Source organism: Erinaceus europaeus, unplaced genomic scaffold, assembly GCF_950295315.1.
Source record: "Erinaceus europaeus unplaced genomic scaffold, mEriEur2.1 scaffold_331, whole genome shotgun sequence".
Classification (NCBI taxonomy): Eukaryota; Metazoa; Chordata; class Mammalia; order Eulipotyphla; family Erinaceidae; genus Erinaceus; species Erinaceus europaeus.
The window spans coordinates 29189-48739 of record NW_026647806.1 but is presented as its reverse complement, the minus strand read 5'-3'; the positions used below and the strand labels follow the sequence as shown (position 1 = coordinate 48739).

General features: G+C 47.6%; 1 protein-coding gene across 1 annotated transcript in view; it reads left to right on the top strand.

Moving 5' to 3' along the window:
• LOC132536480 (carboxyl-terminal PDZ ligand of neuronal nitric oxide synthase protein-like) overlaps positions 1–3251 on the top strand; it is a 53028-nt gene extending 49777 nt beyond the window's left edge. Inside the window, exon 2 of the mRNA XM_060184394.1 lies at positions 2878–3251. Coding sequence (XP_060040377.1) covers positions 2878–3093 — 216 coding nt within the window. The 3' untranslated portion in view covers positions 3094–3251. The remainder of the gene's footprint in view (positions 1–2877) is intronic.
• Positions 3252–19551: the final 16300 nt, after the last annotated feature.

The window sequence follows — 19551 nt, the reverse complement described above, 5'->3', positions numbered from 1 at the left end:
TCAGCCTGTCTCTCGCTTTTGGGGGCCTCACTGCCCCCTCTCCTGCAGCAACTGCTGCATCCTGAGTTTTGCCCAGTTTATAGGACTGTGGTGGGGTGTAGAAGAGGCCAGTCTGCCTCCATCTGCCCCCCAGGTCTCAGTCTGCCAGCCCCTTGTCCTCTGGGACCCTCATTCTGGGGCAGCAGCAGAGTGACCTGGGAAAGGGGGCTCACTAATGGAAGTTACTGAAAGGAAACATTTTTATGAGCCAGAATGTCCCTGATGAGTCAATCACAGGAGGGTGTGCTCCTGGATTTGAGTTTCTGGAAGATACCAGGGTAGAGGTATGGTGAAGAGTTGATTTAAGGGGCCCTGTTAGAGCTCAAGAGTTCTAGAAGCAATCACAAGCATGATTTCACTTATAACCAGAACCTAAGAAACAAAGCAAAGGACAATCCAAGGGAAGATTTTAATGGACTGTGGTCTATTAAAGCAGATGTGGGGACTCAGATGAGGGAAAGGGGTAAGACTGTGGGGGTGCTGAGGTTCCAGCACACTATGGTGGACATGAATATGATGGTTTGGTAGAGAGAGGAGTGTGCTTTTTCTCATCTTGGAGAGATGTGGAACTGTACATGTGTGACCACTACACTACTATAGGTCAACATGTCCTCAATAAAAGGACCAAATCACATTTTCAGAGGAGTTGAGCACATACTTTACCACACCTGAGGATTGGGTGAAAGTCTCTTGGGGCCACCACATGAGAGCATGATGCAAAGAGGAAGCTTCAAGTGGTGGAGCTGTGTGGTGGTCTCTCCTCTCCTGCTCTCTGATTTTCACCTTGTATCTGGAAAAAAAAAGGGCTACCAGGAATGGTGGAGTCATGAAAGTGGCTGTTAGACTCCTCCTTACCCTGTGTGTATATAAAGAGGGCTGATGTAGCCAGGACTTCTAGAGCTATAAAAGTTGAAGTAGGTGGTAGAACAGAGGCCAGACCAGAGCCCTTTCTCCACTGTGTGCTCTGCGTCTGCTCTGTGACCTGCATGTGACCTCCTGATGCTTCAGGGCACCAACTCTAGACAGGAACGTGGGGCAGAGGCTCCAAGAGACATCCAGAATGCCCATCTGCAGCAGTCTGGCCTTAAACCCCAGGACAATGTGACAACGTTGACTTTGCTCTCTGGAGGATTTTGCTCTCCTCTCTTGGCAGTGTAGTCTTTTGTCCCTTAATGACAATTGATGCTGACTGGGAGATAACTCACCTGGGGGAGCACATACTTTACCGTGCCTGAGGTTGTGGATTTGACCACATGGGAACTCCCTGGGAGGAACTCTAGGAATAATTGAGCTATGCTGTGCTGTCTCTCCTCTCTCCTCTCTCTGTCTTTCTACCCACCTCCCCCTCTCCTCCTCCCCCTGCCTTATAAAGAATGAAAAAGTTGGGCCAGGGAGTCTGCTTAGCAGTATAATACATGTGAGGTTCTAGGTCCATTCCTGTTGGAACTTTAACTTATAAAGACGGCTTTGGGCTATGACACGTAAAGGATTGAATTGGGGTGCTGGAAATGGGTTTAAACAAATCAAGGTTTATTAGGGCAGTACAAAAGTATGGGACATATGTTTTAGATACTATAAAATAAGGAATTACCAGCTGGGATTAAGAACACGCTAGCCCAGAAAGTTTGTGAATCAGTTACCAGGAGTTCAGCCCCAGTTTTCATTGTTGCAGTCAGCAGCAAGTCTAGAGGGTCCCGGGAAGCCTTAGCTGGTGTTACCATTTTCCACAGAAAATACCAGGGAATCAGAGGTAAGAGTCGGCCAGATCATGAGAAAGACAACTAGCAAGGTTAAAATTTATGAGTGTCTGAGTCCTGGAAAAGAGCCATTATCCTGTCCAGAGTCTTTAATCTGAGCCAGTCACTTCTAGGCACTGCCTCCTCCCCCAGCATCCAGTCACCGCGCATACTCAGGCAAAGAAGACTGGACTTCCTGGCTACTTGCAAGTTCCATCAGGCTGAAACCATCTCCAGCCAATCACGTTACACAACACATTCCCTGGAACTCCATTAAAACAAAAAGATGGGCCTAGGAGATGGTTCACTTGGGAGAGTGCACACTTCACCATGTGCAAAGGCCTGGGCTGAGCCCTTGGCTACCACATGGAGCACCATGTGGAGGGGAAGCTTCACGAGCAATGGAGTTGTGCTATGGTGTCTCTCCTTCTCTCATGCCCTGTCTTTCACCCTCTGTCTGGGGGATAAAGTAAGTCTGCCAGGAGCAGTGGAGTCATGCAGGTAGGAGGCCCCAGTGAAGCCTTGGTGAATATCAAAGCAAAAAAAGGGAAATGAATAACAACAACACTGAAATTAGTAAGAGACAGCTCATGTGGCAGTTCTTAAATCCTCACTTGCCTCCCTGCAATGATCAATGGATCCTGCCAGGCTCCTAGTAAGCTGTTGCTGCCCATGTGCAATCAGGGTCACCCACATTGTCCCCCTGTTATGTGCCTGAGTGTCATGTGAGTACATGCCAGTGAGCAGCTCCTGAACTGGGTTAGACTGAGCAGCACCTGCTCATCCAGGGGCTTCCTTTACCCACACAGGTTCTGTCCCAGAGGGTGCCATGCTGGGCTGTCCCCCAGTGCCTGCATGCTCCCCACTGCTATGCAGGTACCTGCTGTGTGTGGCTCCAGGGGTGGATGGGTGGGGAACCTTGTCCAGAACTGAGGTTCAGCACCTTCTTCTAATCCCACAGTTCCAGGAAATGCATCTCCCAAGGAAGAGCTGGCTGTTCCTCTCTGGTCTGTTAGTGGAGAAGTTTCCCCTGGGTTGGTTATTCCAATATGGAACTATTTGTGCCCTGTTCATTCACTGTGTCTCTTTCTCCTCTCCACAGTACGTGGGAAGCCTGGATGTGCCGAGGCCCAACAGCAGGGTGGAGATTGTGGCTGCCATGCGCCGGATCCGGGTGAGTGCCAAGGACCATGGCTGGGTGCTGGGGACCATGGTGGGGTGTTGGTGTCACAGCCAGCCTGCCCTGGGCTCAGATCTACTTCCTTGCACTGTCCAGATGCTGAGTAGAGTGGTGTTCCTGATGGGAGGCCAAGGTTAAAATAGGTGTGATGGCCAGAGGGGTTCCTTGCCCCCTCTTCCAATACCTAGGCTCATGCTCTGTCCCCCAACCCCTGCCTGGAGATGTAAGGGATGGTGGGGAGGAGCTGCTTCAGGATCTGCCTGATTCAAAGACTTCAGGGAAAAGGTTTGATACTTAGCTGGCAATTGGTTCTAAACACTAAGACAAAAAGGTAAAGCAGTATTTATTATTTTTTAATGTCACTACAGTTATTGCTTGGGATCAGTGCCTACACTGATGATTCCACTCCTTCTGGTGGCCATTTTTTCCTTTTTCCTTTTTCTAGGACAGAGAGGAATTGAGAGGGGAAGGGGAAGGGGAGGGGGGAGAGAGGGAGAGAGAGAAAGGACTGAAGCCCTTGTGAAGCTTCCCCCCTGCAGGTGGGAACAAGGGGCTTGAGCCTGGGTCTTTATGTATGGTAAGGTATGCACCTGCTAGTGCTTCACCTCTGGGTCAACTTTTCAAATAGATGGAGAGAGACAGGAAGACACCACAGCACTCAAAGGAGGCCTAGAACATTGCAGAGAAGGCCAGAACTAGCTTGTCTCTGGGATTTCAACCAAAGAGAAAAAAAATAAAGGGCTGGGTTGGTAGCACAGTGGGTTAAGTGCACATGGTGCAAAGTGCAAGGGCCAGCATAAGGATCCCGGTTCCAGCCCCCAGCTCCCCACCTACAGTGGGGACGCTTTGCAAGTGGTGAAGCAGGTCTACAGGTGTCTGTCTTTCTCTCCCCCTTTGTCTTCCCCTCCTCTATCAATTTCTCTCTGTCCTACCCAATAACAACAGCTATAACAACAATAACAGTAATAACAACAAGGGCAACAAAAAAAGGGGGGGGAATGGTCTCCAGGAGCAGTGGATTCCTAGTTCAGGCACCGAGCCCCAGCAATAACCCTGGAGGCAAAATAAATAAATAAATAAATAAATTCCTCTTTATATTTGAGTAAAAGACACTTGTCACTAATATCACCATTAGTATATTGCTGTTGCTGGCTGTAGTCACTGTTTAGCACCTGCTTAGTAGCAAGTGCTTCATTAGACTTTCAAGTATTGAAGTACACTTGACCTTGACCTTGACTGGAAGCAGCCTTGTTGACATCCACGATTTTCTTGTAAACAGATGATGTTGTGAATGTAGTTTCTTCCTTGTGCTTTTCTTTAATGACATGGACTTTTTTTTAGCTGGATTACATTGTCAGACTCTGGTGCCTCATACATACAACGTATCAAATCTGTGTCATTTCACAAGATGTTATTGGTTATCTGGTCTGCGTAGGCTTCTAGGAGCTAGAGTTTGGAGGTACCCCAAGTCAGATATGGTTGTGTGGATGAAGGTTTGGCACCCCTAATTCCTATATTGTTTAAGGGTTGGCAGTGATGTTTTATTGGCAGTGCTTACCTGGAAACTAAGGAGAGTCTAGGAAGGTGGAATCACTTGCCCTAGTTGCCCTCAGCAGGCCGAGTGGATTCACACCCAGGACTAGGCTGCACCCTTGGGGAGACTCTGCTCCTTGGGTTCCATGATTGAGGTGTCACCTCTATAGGTGACACCTCAATCATGGAACCAAAGGCTTGGGACATGATGGCCTTCTCCCAGTGAAGGAGGCAGCATTGGCACCAGTGTGTGGAGAGAGCAGAGCTTCCGGCAGACACTTGTCATCTGGAAGTGACAGAGTTGGGGGTGGGGGATTGCAGTCTGCATGCTGGCATTCGCCCCATTCCTCTGCCCTTGTCACCTGTCATCCACGTGGCCAGATGCCAGGAGCGCCATCCTGTGGCCCGCTTCCAGCTCCTAACGAGCAGCCCGTTCAATGAGAAGGAGGGATTAATTGGCCTGAAAGCTGTTTGGTCTAGCTGCCTGGACTCTTGTTTGGACTGGCCACCGCTGACAGCAAGAACTCAGGGAAAGAACTCTGGGTGTATTTACCCTGAGTTCCCCCCAATTCTCGGCTAGGTCAGGGCCCCTATTTTCTTTTTTTCCTGCTCCCTTTCAGAAGCTGTTTGGGCTGTCACTTGGTTGTCAGGGACTGGGGCGTGGGACTGTGTGTTGAAGACTGTTCCTGTCGATGTCCTCTGATGTGAGTGTGCCAGACTCTTGTCAGGCTGGCTCTGTGGAGTTTGGCGTGCTAGATGTTGTCTAATTACTCATATGGGGCTTCCCAGAGAGATTGAGTGGTGGTTGGTCCTAGGAACAGTGGTTAGACCTCCTTGGAGACTAGGTCATAGCACTTTACATCTGGGAGATGCTAGGTCCCTGTCATATTCTGCATGGGAGTCACTGTGAAATGTCAGCCAGAGCGGGACCACATTCATCTTCAGGGTTGGGACTCCAGAACATCCCCACCCAGGCTGCCAGTTGAAGTCTGTATCCAGCCTGCCCCCTCTTCCTTCTCCTCAGACCTCACTCTTTCTCTTACCATATTGATTTTCATGGAAAATTTAACTTGTCTGTCTTGGGCATCTTTTCTTTTAAAAGTGCTTTCAATATGATTCCCCCCCCCCCCCCCCGGTAGTTAAGAAGTGTACCTTCAAATCAAACCATTTTAAAGTGTGCACTTTTGTGGTGTTAAGTATATTCATATTGTTTTGTGACATCTCAAAACTTTCTTTCAACTGGGGAACCTGAAGCCATTTGCTCCCCCCCCCGCCAGGGTTATTGCTGAGGCTCGGTGCTGGCACTACAAAATCTACTGTTCCTGGTGGCCATTTCCTCCCCCATTTTATTAGATAGAAGAGAGAAAATGAGAGGGGGAGGGAGAAGTAGAGAAGGAGAAAGAAAAAGAACTGCTTCACCACTTGTGAAGTGTCCTCCCTGTAGGTGGGGAGTGGGGATTCAAACCTGGATCCTTGCGTGGGTCCTTGCACTTCATACTATGTACACTTAACCTGATGCACCACTGCCTGACCTCCCTTGTTAGATTCTTCTAGAATTCTAAATTCTGATTCCATACTCACCCTGCCTGCTCCCCTCCCCCAATCTCTTGGTAACCACTGTTGTAGATTCTGTTCTATCACTTTTCAACCTTTCAGCCAAGATCAAGTTATTTCTGTGCCTGTGATTTGTCACTCCCTAGTCACTTCCTATGAGTGGGGTCATTCTGTATTCGTCTTTTGGTGACTTTCACTGAGCATGCTGTCCTGAAGGCCATCCACAGTGTAGCACGTGGGGGAAGTTCCTTCCTTTTGAAGGTGGTATTGTGTTCAGCTATGTGTGTATAACACATGTTTCTGTTTGTGAAAATCTGGGTTGCTTTCACCTCTTGGTTGTAAATAATGGAGCTGTGAACTTGGAGTTCCAAATGTCTTTTTGGTATCCTGCTTTGAGTTTGCTTTGGGTAAATAACCAGAAGTGGCACTGATGGATTATATGGGTTTTGTTTTGTTTATTTTTTGAACCACCATGCTATTTTCTGTACTGGTTGCACTGTTTTCTTTTCCCACCAACTGTGCATGAAGATCTCACAATTCTTTTTCTTAGTAGTGTGTGTGCCTTCTGGGTGCCAGCCCTCTACGTAGAATCTGTTGGAGTGGGAACCCTAGCACTTTGGAAGTGTGTAGGTGGTCCTGGGAAACAAGACATGGATGCCCAGTGAATCATAGATTTCTAAGCCCTTGGTCCCCACCTGCAGGGGGAAGCTTCATAAGCGGTGAAGCAGTGCTGCAGGTGTCTCTCTCTTTCTCCTTCTCTCTCTTCCCCATCCCTCTCAATTTCTCTCTGTTCTATCAAATTAAAAAATAATAATTAAATATGTATTTTTAAAAGAACATAAGCCAGATCATTGGATAAGAAGAAACCTGGGGGATGGTCCTTACTGCTGGCCCATAGAACCCCAGGCAAGCTATGGGAAGTGGAAGTAGCCACCCTGGACTTTCTCCTCTGGCTGGCTGCTCCCAACTGTCTCTGATCTCTGCTTACTTACTAAACTCCTTCTTACTCATCATGATAGTCATTTTCACATCTATGATGTTGAATGGACAAGAGCCCTGTCTCTGTTTGGGAGACTTGGACTCCCTGGTAATAGGCCTGTGGACACTGTGTTTTCTCTTGGGGAGCAAGAGGAGACCATGAAGGGATTGCTTGATCTCCAGGAGAAGGTGGTGAAAGAGAGAAACAGGGTTGGCCTGTTGGGAAGGGGGAGCGTAGGGCCAAGTGCCTGCTATGACTCAGCAACTCCTCACATCAATTACAAACTCCTACGCAGACAGTTCAAGAGGTGGGCCAGGGAGGGAAGAGGGGCCACCTGGTTGCTGTGCTTGACAGCCAGCACAAAACATGCACATGTGTGCATTCATTCATTCATTATTCACTCACTCACTCACTCACTCACTCACTCACTCACTCACTCACTCACTCTGATGTTCACCAAGCCCTCAACATCCTGGGTTCTTATCCTTGTTGTGAGCAAGACAGGCACATGAATAAATCTGAGTAATAGGCCAAGGCCAATTTGGGGGTACAGGCAAAGCCTGTAAGCAGTGGAGTTCATGATTAGTAGGTGCTGTGGGCAGTTGACCCCAGAGCAGGGGAATCCTCTTTCTCCAGTAGGAACTGTTAAAGTTCTCTCAGAATCCTAAAGGCCTCATTGCTTCAAACCAGAGCACTGCTCAGCTCTGGCTTCTGGTGATGCTGGGGCTTGAACCTTTGTAGTCTCAGCCATGAATTTTTTTTTTTTTTTTTTTTTGCATAACCATTATGCTATCTTCCCAGCCCCACATTGCAGTCTCATTGAATGGATGGCTGGCTGGCTGGATGACGAAGCCCCCCCCCCACCCCATGCATATGGCTTTCCTCCAGCTGTCAAACATCCCAAACAATGTGTCATTCATGACCTGAAGTGATTGCTGCTGCAGTCTTCCCACTTGTTGGGGTTCAGGGAGGGCAGTGAGGCCCAGAACCTAGGAGGAAGGCCATATCCTCCTTGACCTGTTGGGGTAGCAGAGTGTGGAAATACTTTCTGTACAAGTGCTGCTTCCTTGTTTTCTTTGAACAGTTTCTGGGCACTTCCGTAGATTACTCAGCAGGTAAATGACTTGCCACACAGCAGCCTTGTCATACCCAGTTGGCAGGAACTTGAAACCTCTAGTCACAATCATCTGGGGGCCTTCCCTACTGTTCACCTTCCTTGCTTCCTGGTTTAGGATTTGCCATTGTCTCCTAGCTGCTCCTCTTGAACTTAGAGTGAACCCTGTCTGTTTCCTTGTCTATTTTACTCTTAAGAAATGTTATTTCCTCTCCTTTACTTGTGTCAGTTTGCAGTAGCTACAATAACACATAGCCACAAAGTTCCTGGTTTAAAACAGCAAGATTTATCTTTTTTTTTTTTTTTTTTTTTTTTGGAGGGGGGATCAGAATTCTGCAATGAGTCTTCTTGGAGTTCCTTCCAGCATCTGGGGTAGTGGGAGGTCTTTTTTCTAGGCTTTTTCTGCCATAGAGGCTACCCACATTCCTTGGCTTATAGCTTTATCCTTGAATCTCCTTTTCTCACCCTCTGCCTCCTTCTTAGTAGGGACTCTGAGATCAGCTTCCCTTATATCCCCATTATCTGGTTCTTTACCACAGCTACAAAGGGTTTATTGGAAGGTTAAGATTTTGTGACCTCAGGTTCTAGAGATCATTGTCCTCCCTCCAAATCATTTTGTTTATTACCTGCCGAAAGGGCTTAACTGAGTGGTATAGTTCAGATCAGTCCCATGGGCCCTGAGGACCCCTGATTTGTTCCTCGAGGGAAAAATGATATGGGGTTCACCATGACATCCAGGGAGCCCTTCTTGGCACATGCAAAAATGAAGCTTCATGATTCTCCTATTCTTTGCCTACCTGAACTTCAAGCTCTACAAGGATACTGGCTGGTCAGGAGGATGGGACCAGGAGTAGAGGGGCTCCCTTTCACTTGTGTGACTGAGAACAACTCACAACATTTGGAGAAGATCTCTATATATTTGGCACTAGGGCTGCTGCTTGGGGAAACCAGTGAAGGAAGGGCAAAGGTGGCCAGGAGTGCAGAAATCAGCCTGCCAGACTTGATCTTCAGGACTTCCCTGTAAACTGGGGTTCTAGAAGGTGAGGATCTGGTGGGAATTGTGTGAACTTTTACTTTACAGATGCTAACGGCAGTCCTCTCAGTGAGGAGCTGTACTCCAGTCTCCGAGGCTTCTTTTGTGACCTTGATGAGAAGCCTGAGTGCCATTCATCTGTTTCTGTGTTTATAAAAGGGGAATGATGACACTCCTTCCTCTCTGCCTGTGCTGAGAATGAATCAGGATAATGTATGAAAAATACTTTATAACCAGAGAGGGCTTCTTGTCCCCGTCAGTATTATTTCTCTACCTTTGGTTTGCTGAAAGGTATCAAAATAGTCTTGTTACTTCTGGAGCACTCTGTAGCTGTCCAGTCCATGGTCATCTAACAGTAAGTCCCAGTGAACCCTTAGAAAGAAGGGGTTACTTCCTGTAAGGATCACTGAAGCAAAACAACTGCTCCAGACATTTGTGCTATCATCAACAGCCACTACCACTGATTATAGATTAGGAGCTGTATTGTTACTGTTGTCCTATGGTAGTGATCAGAGTGGGTTACAGATTCTGTGCTGTTACTGTGGTTCTTATCGGTAGTGATCAGAGTTAATTATAGATCTAGCACTTTGCTATTAGAGTTGTCCTTGATTATAGGTCATGTGCTATGCTACTGTCCTTATCAGGGATGATCGGAGTTGATTATATAGATTCTGTGCTGTGTTATCATTGCCCTTATCTGTAGTGATCTGGGTTGATTACAGATCCTGTGCCATGCTATTAGAACTGTTCTTGGCTAGAGATCACAGCTTTGAGTGTCTGACTCCCCAGTAATGCATTTTCTCAGTCCCTGCTGCATCTCTATAGAGGACATGCAGTATCTCATTTTATAGATGGAGAAACTGAGACACAGAGAGGTTGGACAATCAATCTCCTGTGGAATGTCTAGGACCCATTCCAGCCCTTGGACCCAGGGCAGTTGTGGTATAACAACCATACCCAGAGGGGTCTGGGCAGTGGCACACACATATTACTATGCACAAGGACCCAAGTTCGAGCCCCTGCTCCCCACCTGCAAGGAGGATGTTTCTTAAGCAGTGAAGCAGGTTTGCGGGTGTCTCTCTCTCTTCCTCCCCTCTCATTGTTTCTCTGCTAGCAGCCCCTACACTCAGTAACTTTATGAATATCCCTCTGTGTCTCCTGTCCTGAAGTGGATAATAACTTACTTTCTCATAGGGACCCATGAAATAGCCACCAGGTCGCCATGTGCTTGGCTTTGTCCCCAGGACCCACCCAGCTCACCCTTGGGAATTTTCCTCATGCACAGGGTGATGGAACAGTGTCATGCTGAGTCTGAGCTCCAGGCAAGACCACCTCCAGCTGTATGATGGGCCCAGTGTGTGCTCGGGCCACCTCTGCCTCTTTCTCCTTATGTCCCACATCTGTCCCTTGACTCTCAGTCCCTTGCCAGCAAGCTCATCCCATCAGCCCTCCTAGAGGCAGTCCCTCCCTTAGAAACTCTGTTCCTGCATTTGCCCTGTGTGATTGTGTCCTTGAGGCTGTCACCAGGGTCAGCTGTGAGTTCCATTTTTGTGACCAAGGACCCCTGTGGGATTTATATTTATTTTTGATTTTTTTTGCCACCGGGGTTATCACTGGGGCTTGGTGTTAGCACTACGAATCCATCACTCCTGGCGGTCATTTTTCCTCTCCTCTTTTTTTTCCCTCCCTCCCTTTCTCCCTCCCTCCTTCCCTCCCTCCCTCCCTCCCTCCCTCCCTCCCTTCCCTCCCTCCCTCCCTCCCTCCCTCCCTCCCTCCCTTCCTTCCTTCCTTCCTTCCTTCCTTCCTTCCTTCCTTCCTTCCTTCCTGTTATACTTGATAGGACAAGACAGAGAAATTGAGAAAGGAGAGGAGATAGAGAGGGAGAAAGACACTTACAGATGTGCTTCACTGCTTGTGAAGCACCCCTTGCTGTTGGAGTACAGGGGCTTGAACCCAAGTCTCTGTGCATTGTAATACATGCATTCAACCAGTGCACCACCACCCAGTCCCCAGCCCCATGGAATTTAAATGACCCCCCTGGTGTGGGGGTCCATCCACCAGTGGACCTGTCCCCTCACCCTCACTGGGTAGAAGTCATCCTGCACTGTCATGGGTGGGGAGCTTCCAGAAGAACCTAGTCTCAGAGGAAGATAATGTGGGGTCCTGCCCTCCCAACCCCTAGGACTGCAGCCACTTCAGGCACTTTCTCTGAGCTTCAGCAACCCCTGCCTCATTGTACCGCAAAGGTTACATTGTCCTGTGACCATTTGCTGTGGGTCTATGAGAGACCGCACAGAAGTTTTGTGAGCCGTCCATGCTTGTGCTTAGGGGCAGGGACTCAGAAGGTAGCTCAGATGGGTCCTTTATGGGTGGTTCCTCATTTGGGGTGGTCACCTGAAAGATACTCCCAGGGCTGAGCCTTCCAGCTGGGCAGTGTGTGTTGGTTCTGCACGCTGTGCTACCATGGCCCTGTGATATGGCATCCTGTGACAGACAGTGGGTCACACAGTGCCATCCCTCTCACCTCCCTCACCTGCCTTCCTCCCTAGAAAAAGCTTACAGAAGGGCCAGTGAAGTTGATGGACAGGAGAGAGCCCTGACCCCCCACAGCTGGCTCTCCCTGCTGGCCCCTACATCTGCTCTGCATTTGGCCAGGCTGGCTCCTAATTGCAGTCAGGGATTGGCTGCCTTGAAACTCAACAGCTCACCCAGCGGGGGAGGGAGCCAGATTGTTTACTGAGAGCCATCCTACTGATGGATGATTCTCACTTCCCTCAGTCTCAGACACCCCTGATTGAATTACTGGGCATTCAGACTATTTTCAGATAGAGGAGTTCGAGTGTGTATGTGGGACTAGAGTTTAGGGATACACATGGGAACTGGATTTGGGGGTGCTCATAAGACCAGAATTCTTGGGTACACATGGCTCCAGGGTTAGTGGATGCACATAGGACCAGGGTTTGGCATGAACATGAGACCAGGGTGCACACAAGACCAAGGTTTGTGGGTGCACATGAGACCAAGGTTTGGGTGCAGACAAGACCAGGGTTTGGGGTTGCACAGGACCAGGGCTAGTGAGTACATATGTGACCAGAATTCCAGGGTACACATGGAATCAGACTTCAGAAGTATGTATGTATAACTGAGGTTTGTGGGTGTACTTGGGGCTAAGGTTTGGGCATGCTTGTGAGGCTAGATTTGGGGGCTCACATTGTGTGTGTGTGTGTGTGTGTGTGTGTGTGTGTAGCATCTGAGCCCACACAAGATACTGTGCTCCAGTAGGAACAGTTCTATCTCTGTTACAAACTTCTGGGGCTCCCCATTACCCCTGGGTGAAATGACCCCCAGACCCAGCTGGTTGCCAGGGTTCTCCCCACTAGACTGAAGCTTACCTGTAGCAATTCATTTTCTGCCTTCATCCAGGTGGTGGCACATTCTGCCCTCTCTCTTGTGCCCTCCCCCCTTTCTGTGGGACACTTCCCTGCCCAGTCTGGTCTCTCATCCTCAAGACCCCTTCCACATGAAGATCATTGTCATCACGTCTTCCATTTCCTCTCTCTGCAGGATCTCTCTCCCCTTTGAGCTAAGCACCAGCCCCTGCTTTTAAAATTGTTTTAACCCACTTTTGTGTTATGGCTGCCTGAGAGTCATGACCCTGGGCTGGTCCTTGGTCCTCAGTGCCTGGAGTAGTAGTAACATTCCTCAACTCCTCCCATGTAGGCACCACACTCATTCCACCAGTAATCCTCCAAGACCTTCCCACACACAGCTGCTGTGTGTGGTCCTGTTCTCTGATAAGATAAGCAGGGCACAGGCAGGCCAGCTAGCATCACCTAACAGAGGGGACAATGCCCTGCTCCCTCCTAGGTCCTCAGATGTCCTGGTCCTCAGGTGTCCTGATGTCACCTCATTTCTGTTTTGTTGAAGAATACTCACTCCCTGACTGGCTCCAAACTTTATACTTTATGTTTCCTATATGATCAACTTCTTTTATCAGCCTTAGGAAATGGGGATTTATGATTAATAGGTGGGGAGGCAGGTGACTGCTTAGCTAGTGATTGGAGAGAGGAGGGGGCTGAGGAGGGGGACAGAGGCTTCTGATGATGATGCACTTGACCATAGCAGACCTGCCACTTCCAAAACAGTCCCTGTCTTGGAATGACCCCAAGATGACCTGAGTGCATTACACCCTTTGCTCCCTCTGGGAGTGTGTATGTGTGGGAGAGCCCATTTTAAGAAACCAGAGGAAAGTTTCTGCAGATTCAGGAGCCCAGAGTGAGTCCCAGTGCCCAGGAAGAATTAGGGTTATACACGCACAGCTTTGGGGAACTGCCATCTGGGCAAGGGACCCATTTCCAACTTTGAGGTACAGTTGGGGGGCAATAGTGTGGTGGTCCCCAAGACCTTGAGGCTCCCCACCGAGGGATACAGGGACATGACACACAGAGAGGTCCTGAATGCCCCAGTCATTTCTGTCCCCTACCCCACACCTGCCCCTCTAGTGCCCACATATATGGGTTTCCAATGCAGATTCCATGCAAATATATTTCAAAGTGAAAATGCAGGTTCTGTCCAGGATGTGGAGTGTAGGTAGTGAGGACTGCCTACCAGATAGATGATGAGGGATGGGGATGGGAGCAAGAGACCCAAGCACTGCTTAGCTCTGGCATTAGTGGTGCTTGGATCTAACCTGGGACCTCAGGTATGCAAATCCAGTGCTCTACCACTGAGCTAGCCCTGACCCTCCAATGTGCTGTCTAAAGTAATATCTATAAACACACACACATACACACACACACACACACACACACACACACACACACACACACACACACACACACACCCCAAACATCAAGGGCACTGTGGGATTTATAAAGAAGAAGGACACAAAGAACTACAGGCATGTGAGTTCTAGAAGAACACACAGCACCAGCACCTGGCTTGGGTGTTAGACATTAACACAGAAACCATGGGAGACACTGGGGTTCTGAGGTGTCCCCTGAAACTTACAGGTGTGCCACAAAGGATCAGCTGTTGCCCCAGAGCCAGAGCAGCTGATCCTCCCCTCCTCCTCTCATCATTGCTTTGCTTCACTTTGTGGTTGTCTGCATGTGAAAGCACTAAAATAGCTCTTATAATTTCAGCTTCCAGAGAGGAGGTAGCAGTGTGACATCTTAAGCCAGCCCTGTTTTAGAGCTCCACTGGCAGGCAAGGACACTGCTTCAGGGTGGCATAGTAGAGAGTGCATGTTAATGTGGGACTCCCTGTGTCCCTGTGGTGGGTACCCAGGTACTGTGACCAACTCCCAGGGATGAGTGCGAAGGTCTGGGAGAGATTTCCACTGTGTTCTGATATATTTTTAAGCTGCAACTTCAGTGTTCTTTGATGTAAGTCTGATTCACATCTATTGTACAAAAGACTTTTTTTTTTTTAACATACTAGATAGAGGAAAAAGAAAACAAAACTCACCGCTGATTCCATTGACCAGAAATAGCCACTGTAGAGCCTTTTGGTATAGATCTTCCAGTTCTGTGATTTGGGAAAAAAGAAAACAGAATATTTTTAGGACAGAAGTGAGATCTTGTCTTTGGGGAGGTTTTGCAGTCTTACTCTATTCTCTATCTTTTTTTTTAATTAGTGATTTAATAGTGGTTTATGAGAGTATAAGATCACAGGAGTGTAATTCTGTACTGCACCCACTTATCTTCTGCTCCCCAACCCCCATGATAACCAGTATAGTTCTCACAAAGTCTTAGAGGTAGTTTAGCTATTTTTCTTCTTTTTTCTATACCAGAACACTGCTCAGTTCTGGGTTCTGGTGGTACTGGGGATTGAACCTGGGACCTCAGAGCCTCAGGCTTGAAAGGCTTTTGCATAACCATTATGCTGTCTCCCCAGCCCTTTTTTTTTTCTCTTCCAAGTTCATGTGTTTCAGTTTTCTGTATTCTCATATGAGCAAAATCACCCAGTAGTTGTCTTTCACTTCCTTTTTTTACTTTATTGAGTACAGTCACCTCCAATTCTATCCATTTTATCCTGAAAGATAAGATAGCTGTCTTTGTAAATTTTGCCTTTTCTGCAGTATTTTCTGAGATTACTTTGTCATTAAATGATTATTACTCTTAATTGTCACCAAGGTTATTGATGAGACTCAATGCCTGCACTGTGAATCCACTGTTCATAGTGGCCATTTCTTTCCTGCCCTCCCTCCCTTTGGTGCTCTTGTCTATTTCACTCACTCTCTCTGCCTTTTCTGTATCTCTCTCTCTCTCTCTCTCTCCCTCCCCTCCTTCCTTTCTTCCATTTGATAGAAACAGAAAAAGTCAGAGGCAAAGGGAAGGCAGAGAAGGAGAGAGAAAGAGAGATACCTGTAGTACTGTTTCACTGCTTGTGAAGGCTCCCCCTCCCCACTTCAAGTGGGGACCAGGGATTTGAACCCAGGTCCTTATGCATGGTAATGTATGTACTCTATTGGACATGCCACCACTTGGCCTAAGCATGGTTTTAAATCACGGAATATACTCATGGACTATTAAATGGATACATACATTTAAGTTATACAATAATTTGTAAATGTAGTTATTTAACAGGCCTGGTGAGGTGACATCTAGCTAGTCTCTAGTTCTTCCCAACTCTCTGTTAGTACTCTGGTGATGCATCTTAGAATACACTGAGAATTACTGGTTAAAGTGTTGTACTAAGGAGTGTGTAGAATTGGAAGGGTTTGTCACCCCAGGGGTACAGAAGTGTGTGACATGCAGCAAGGCTGTGGGTTGGAGGACACTGATGATGGCTGGTGGAACAGGCTTACTGACCACACTCCGATTGGGAGTGGCCCATCCAAAGCTCACGACCTTGTGCCTGCTGGGTTGCTGAGTAGTCCCCAAGACTGAGATGCCCTGTGATGAGTGCGTGGGATTGGGGCACTTGGAGCACATGCAGCTGTGTGGAGAAATGGACCATCAGTGGGGAATTCTAGGACCACTCTGGCATATGGTCATCACATTGCCTTGTTCTTGTCTCCAACTTGCCTCGGTTCCCCATCAACCTAGTTGAAGAAGGAGCAGGAGCTTCTGAAATTGGAACTGTGGTCCTGGAGGTTGTGCAGTGGCTAGAGCAATTGGACTCTCAAGCGTGAGGTCCTTAGTTCAATCTCTGCCAGCACATGTGCCATAGTGATGTTCTGGTTCTCTCTCTCTCTCTCAAGTAAGTAAATCTTAAAAAAAAAAAGAAGAAGAAGAAAGAGTGGTGGGGAGAGGGAGAAAGGAATGAAGAAAATTGAGACTGAAGCATCCTGTGGTGGGAGGACATGCTGGATATGTAGATGAGAGAAAAGACCTTTGTATAAGCAAATCACCTGTGTCCTGCTAGGACACTTGTTTTCTGTTCTGTTCCACCAGTTTCTGCTTAATAAGAGGTTCCCCATCTGTGCTCCTATTACTGTCAATCTCTTCAGGGCTGTGTCCCTGATGCTTGAATCTTGCTGTGATAGTGATGTACCTTAAAGGCCTGGGCCACTCTGCTTTGCCATGTGCACCATCCAAGTTTGAGCCCAGTCCCCACTGGGGAAAGCTTTGAAGGAAACTTTGGTGCTCTTGTCTATTTCACTCACTCTCTCTGCCTTTTCTGTATCTAAAAAACAAACAACTATACACCTGGGCTACCAGCTTTATTGAAGGATATATATATAGGCCAAAGTATCACTCAGCTATGGTTTTTGGTGGCGTTGGGGATTAAACTTGAGACTTGCTTGCAAGCTGTGGGTTACAGGTGTGCTGGCTCCCCTGCTCTCAAGGGCAGTTTTAGAGGGCTGGGCAGCACTCACATATGTAGGCTCTCATGATTCTCATATGGCCTAAGTCCCAACTCTGCAAACAATATATAAAAAAAAAGGCTGAATTTTTCCCACTTTAGCACAAGATAACAGCATAGTAGGTTACCATTAGATCTCTGGAAGAAGTAACAGAGAATAGGATCTGATGGTGGGATAGCTGCTCTCTGCTGTCTTTCATGGCTTCTCTTGAAAGGGGTGTACATGAGGGGGCTGGGAGGTGACTCACCTGGTAGAGTGCACAGGTTAGTGTGTGTGAGAACCTGGGCTTAAGCTCCCAGCCACCACAGAGGTGCACCTACCTGCATGGGGGAAACTTCACAAGTAATGGAGCAATGCTGCAATCTCTCTCCTCTCTCTCTCTGTCCCTCTACTTCTTGAAAAGAGATAGATAGATAGATAGATAGAGAGAAGTGTGGCCACTAATAGTAGTGGAGCTGTACAAATATGGAACTTCAAGGATAAACCCAGATGGCAGCAATTAAGTAAACAAATAAATGCTAAGGTGATACACATTCCCATTCTTTCTTGTTCAAGAGTTGGAACACTGGACTGATATGAAAACCATTAAAACTGAGCATTAACTACAAACCCATAACTTGGATTTGCAGTGTAGCATGTACATTGTGTTATTTATCCCCTACAAAAAGAAAGTTGAAAAATGAAATAGCTCACTGGGATAGTGAGCTGCTTTGTCATGTACATGACTCAGGTTTGAGCCCGGCTCCTATCTTATTGAAGGAAGTTTCAGTACTTTGGTCTTTTTCACTCCTTTTCTATGTCTCTGTTGCTTTGTCTCTATCTAGAAAAAAAAAAAAAGGAGGTTGAAGAATAATCTGGTATGTGTTGAATATTCCACTCATTTGATCTTTCCAGAAATGACCACTTGGAATTGTTCATGATAAAACACCAATAGGCTTTAGGGAAGGAATTTGCTTTTTACCAGAGCACTACTCAGCTCTGGCTTGTGGTGGTGCAGAGGGTCGAACCTGGGACTTTGGAGCCTCAGGCATTGAACAACCATTATGTTATCACCCTGCCCTAAGGTTTTTATTTAATTCAGTTTGTGGTTCCTTAGGGGGGATACCTGTGTGTTGCTGTCTGCAGTATGCTGATTCTTCTTTTAAGCAAATCAGTTTGCTCTAATTTTGAATGCACAGTCTGTCTTTGCCTACAGAGGTGGCTTCCACATTCAGCAATCAGGCTGTGCACCATGATGTGACAAATAAGTCACTTAGTCAACAGATGTTTGACCTTCTCTAACAGTCTCCTGGTGAGCAAGTGGCAAGCCCTTGCCTTTTCCCCTCTTTTTATTTGATAGAACAGAGAGAAATTGAGAGGGAAGGGGGAGATAAAGAAGGAGAGAGAAGGAGAGACACCTGCAGACCTGCTTCACCAGTTGGCTTTGAAACTACACCCTGCAGGTAGAGACCAGGGGCTTGAACCTGGGTCCTTACTCATGGTAATGTATGCACTCAACTAGGTCAACACTGTCCAACCACCTCACCTTTTTCCTTCCTTTCTTCCTTCCTACCTTTCTTCCTTCTTTCTTTCCTTCCTTCCTATCACTAGGCTTATTGCTGGGACTTGGTACAATGAATGACTCTGTTGCTCCATGTGCACCACCATTTTTTCTTATTTATCTTTATTATTATCACTATTATTTTGAGAGAAAGAAAGAGAGTCAGAGAGAAGGAGAGGGACCTACAGAACTGCTCTACCACTTGTGAAGTTTCCCCTTTGTAGGTGGGGATCAGGGGCTTGAACCCCAGTCCTTAAACACAATAATATGTGTGCTTTACTATGTGCACCACCATCTTGCCCCTCAATTTACTCCTTTCAGTTGGCATTACAGAAGTGCTGTGCCTGGTTCAGCCCCCCCCCCCCCAGCCTCCTCACTTTTCTTTTCTTCCTTCCTCCCTTCCTCCCTTCCTCCCTCCCTCGCTCCCTTCCTTCCTTCCTTCCTTCCTTCCTTCCTTCCTTCCTTCCTTCCTTCCTTCCTTCTTTTTGCCTCCAGGGTTATTGCTGGGGCTTGGTGCCTGCACCACGAATCCACTGCTCCTGGAGGCCATTTTTTCCCATTTTGTTGCCCTTGTTGTTATCATTATTGCTATTGTTGCCATTGTTGTTGGATAGGGCAGAAAGAAATTGAGAGGAGGGGAGATAGAAAGACAGACATCTGTAGACCTGTTTTACTGCTTGTGAGGCACCCCCCACCGCTGCAGGTGGGGGGCCGGGGGCTTGAACCAGTATCCTTATGCTGGTCCTTTGGTTTCGAGCCATGTGCACTTAATCCACTGCGCTATGGCCTGACTCCCTGCCTCCCCACTTTTCTTGGCCAACTGGGTTCATCTCAGCCCTGGGCTGCCTTTTGAAGTTCAGCTTTGGATCCCCAGCTCACTGCTCACTTGATCCTCTTCCACATAGGTGCACCCTTCCACCCTGAATGTAACACATGTAATTGGTCTGAGAACCTCAGGAACTAGAAACATCCTGGAGGTTGAAGAGGGGATGGGAGAGATGCCAGGTCATTGGAGGCAAGAGGGAAGCCA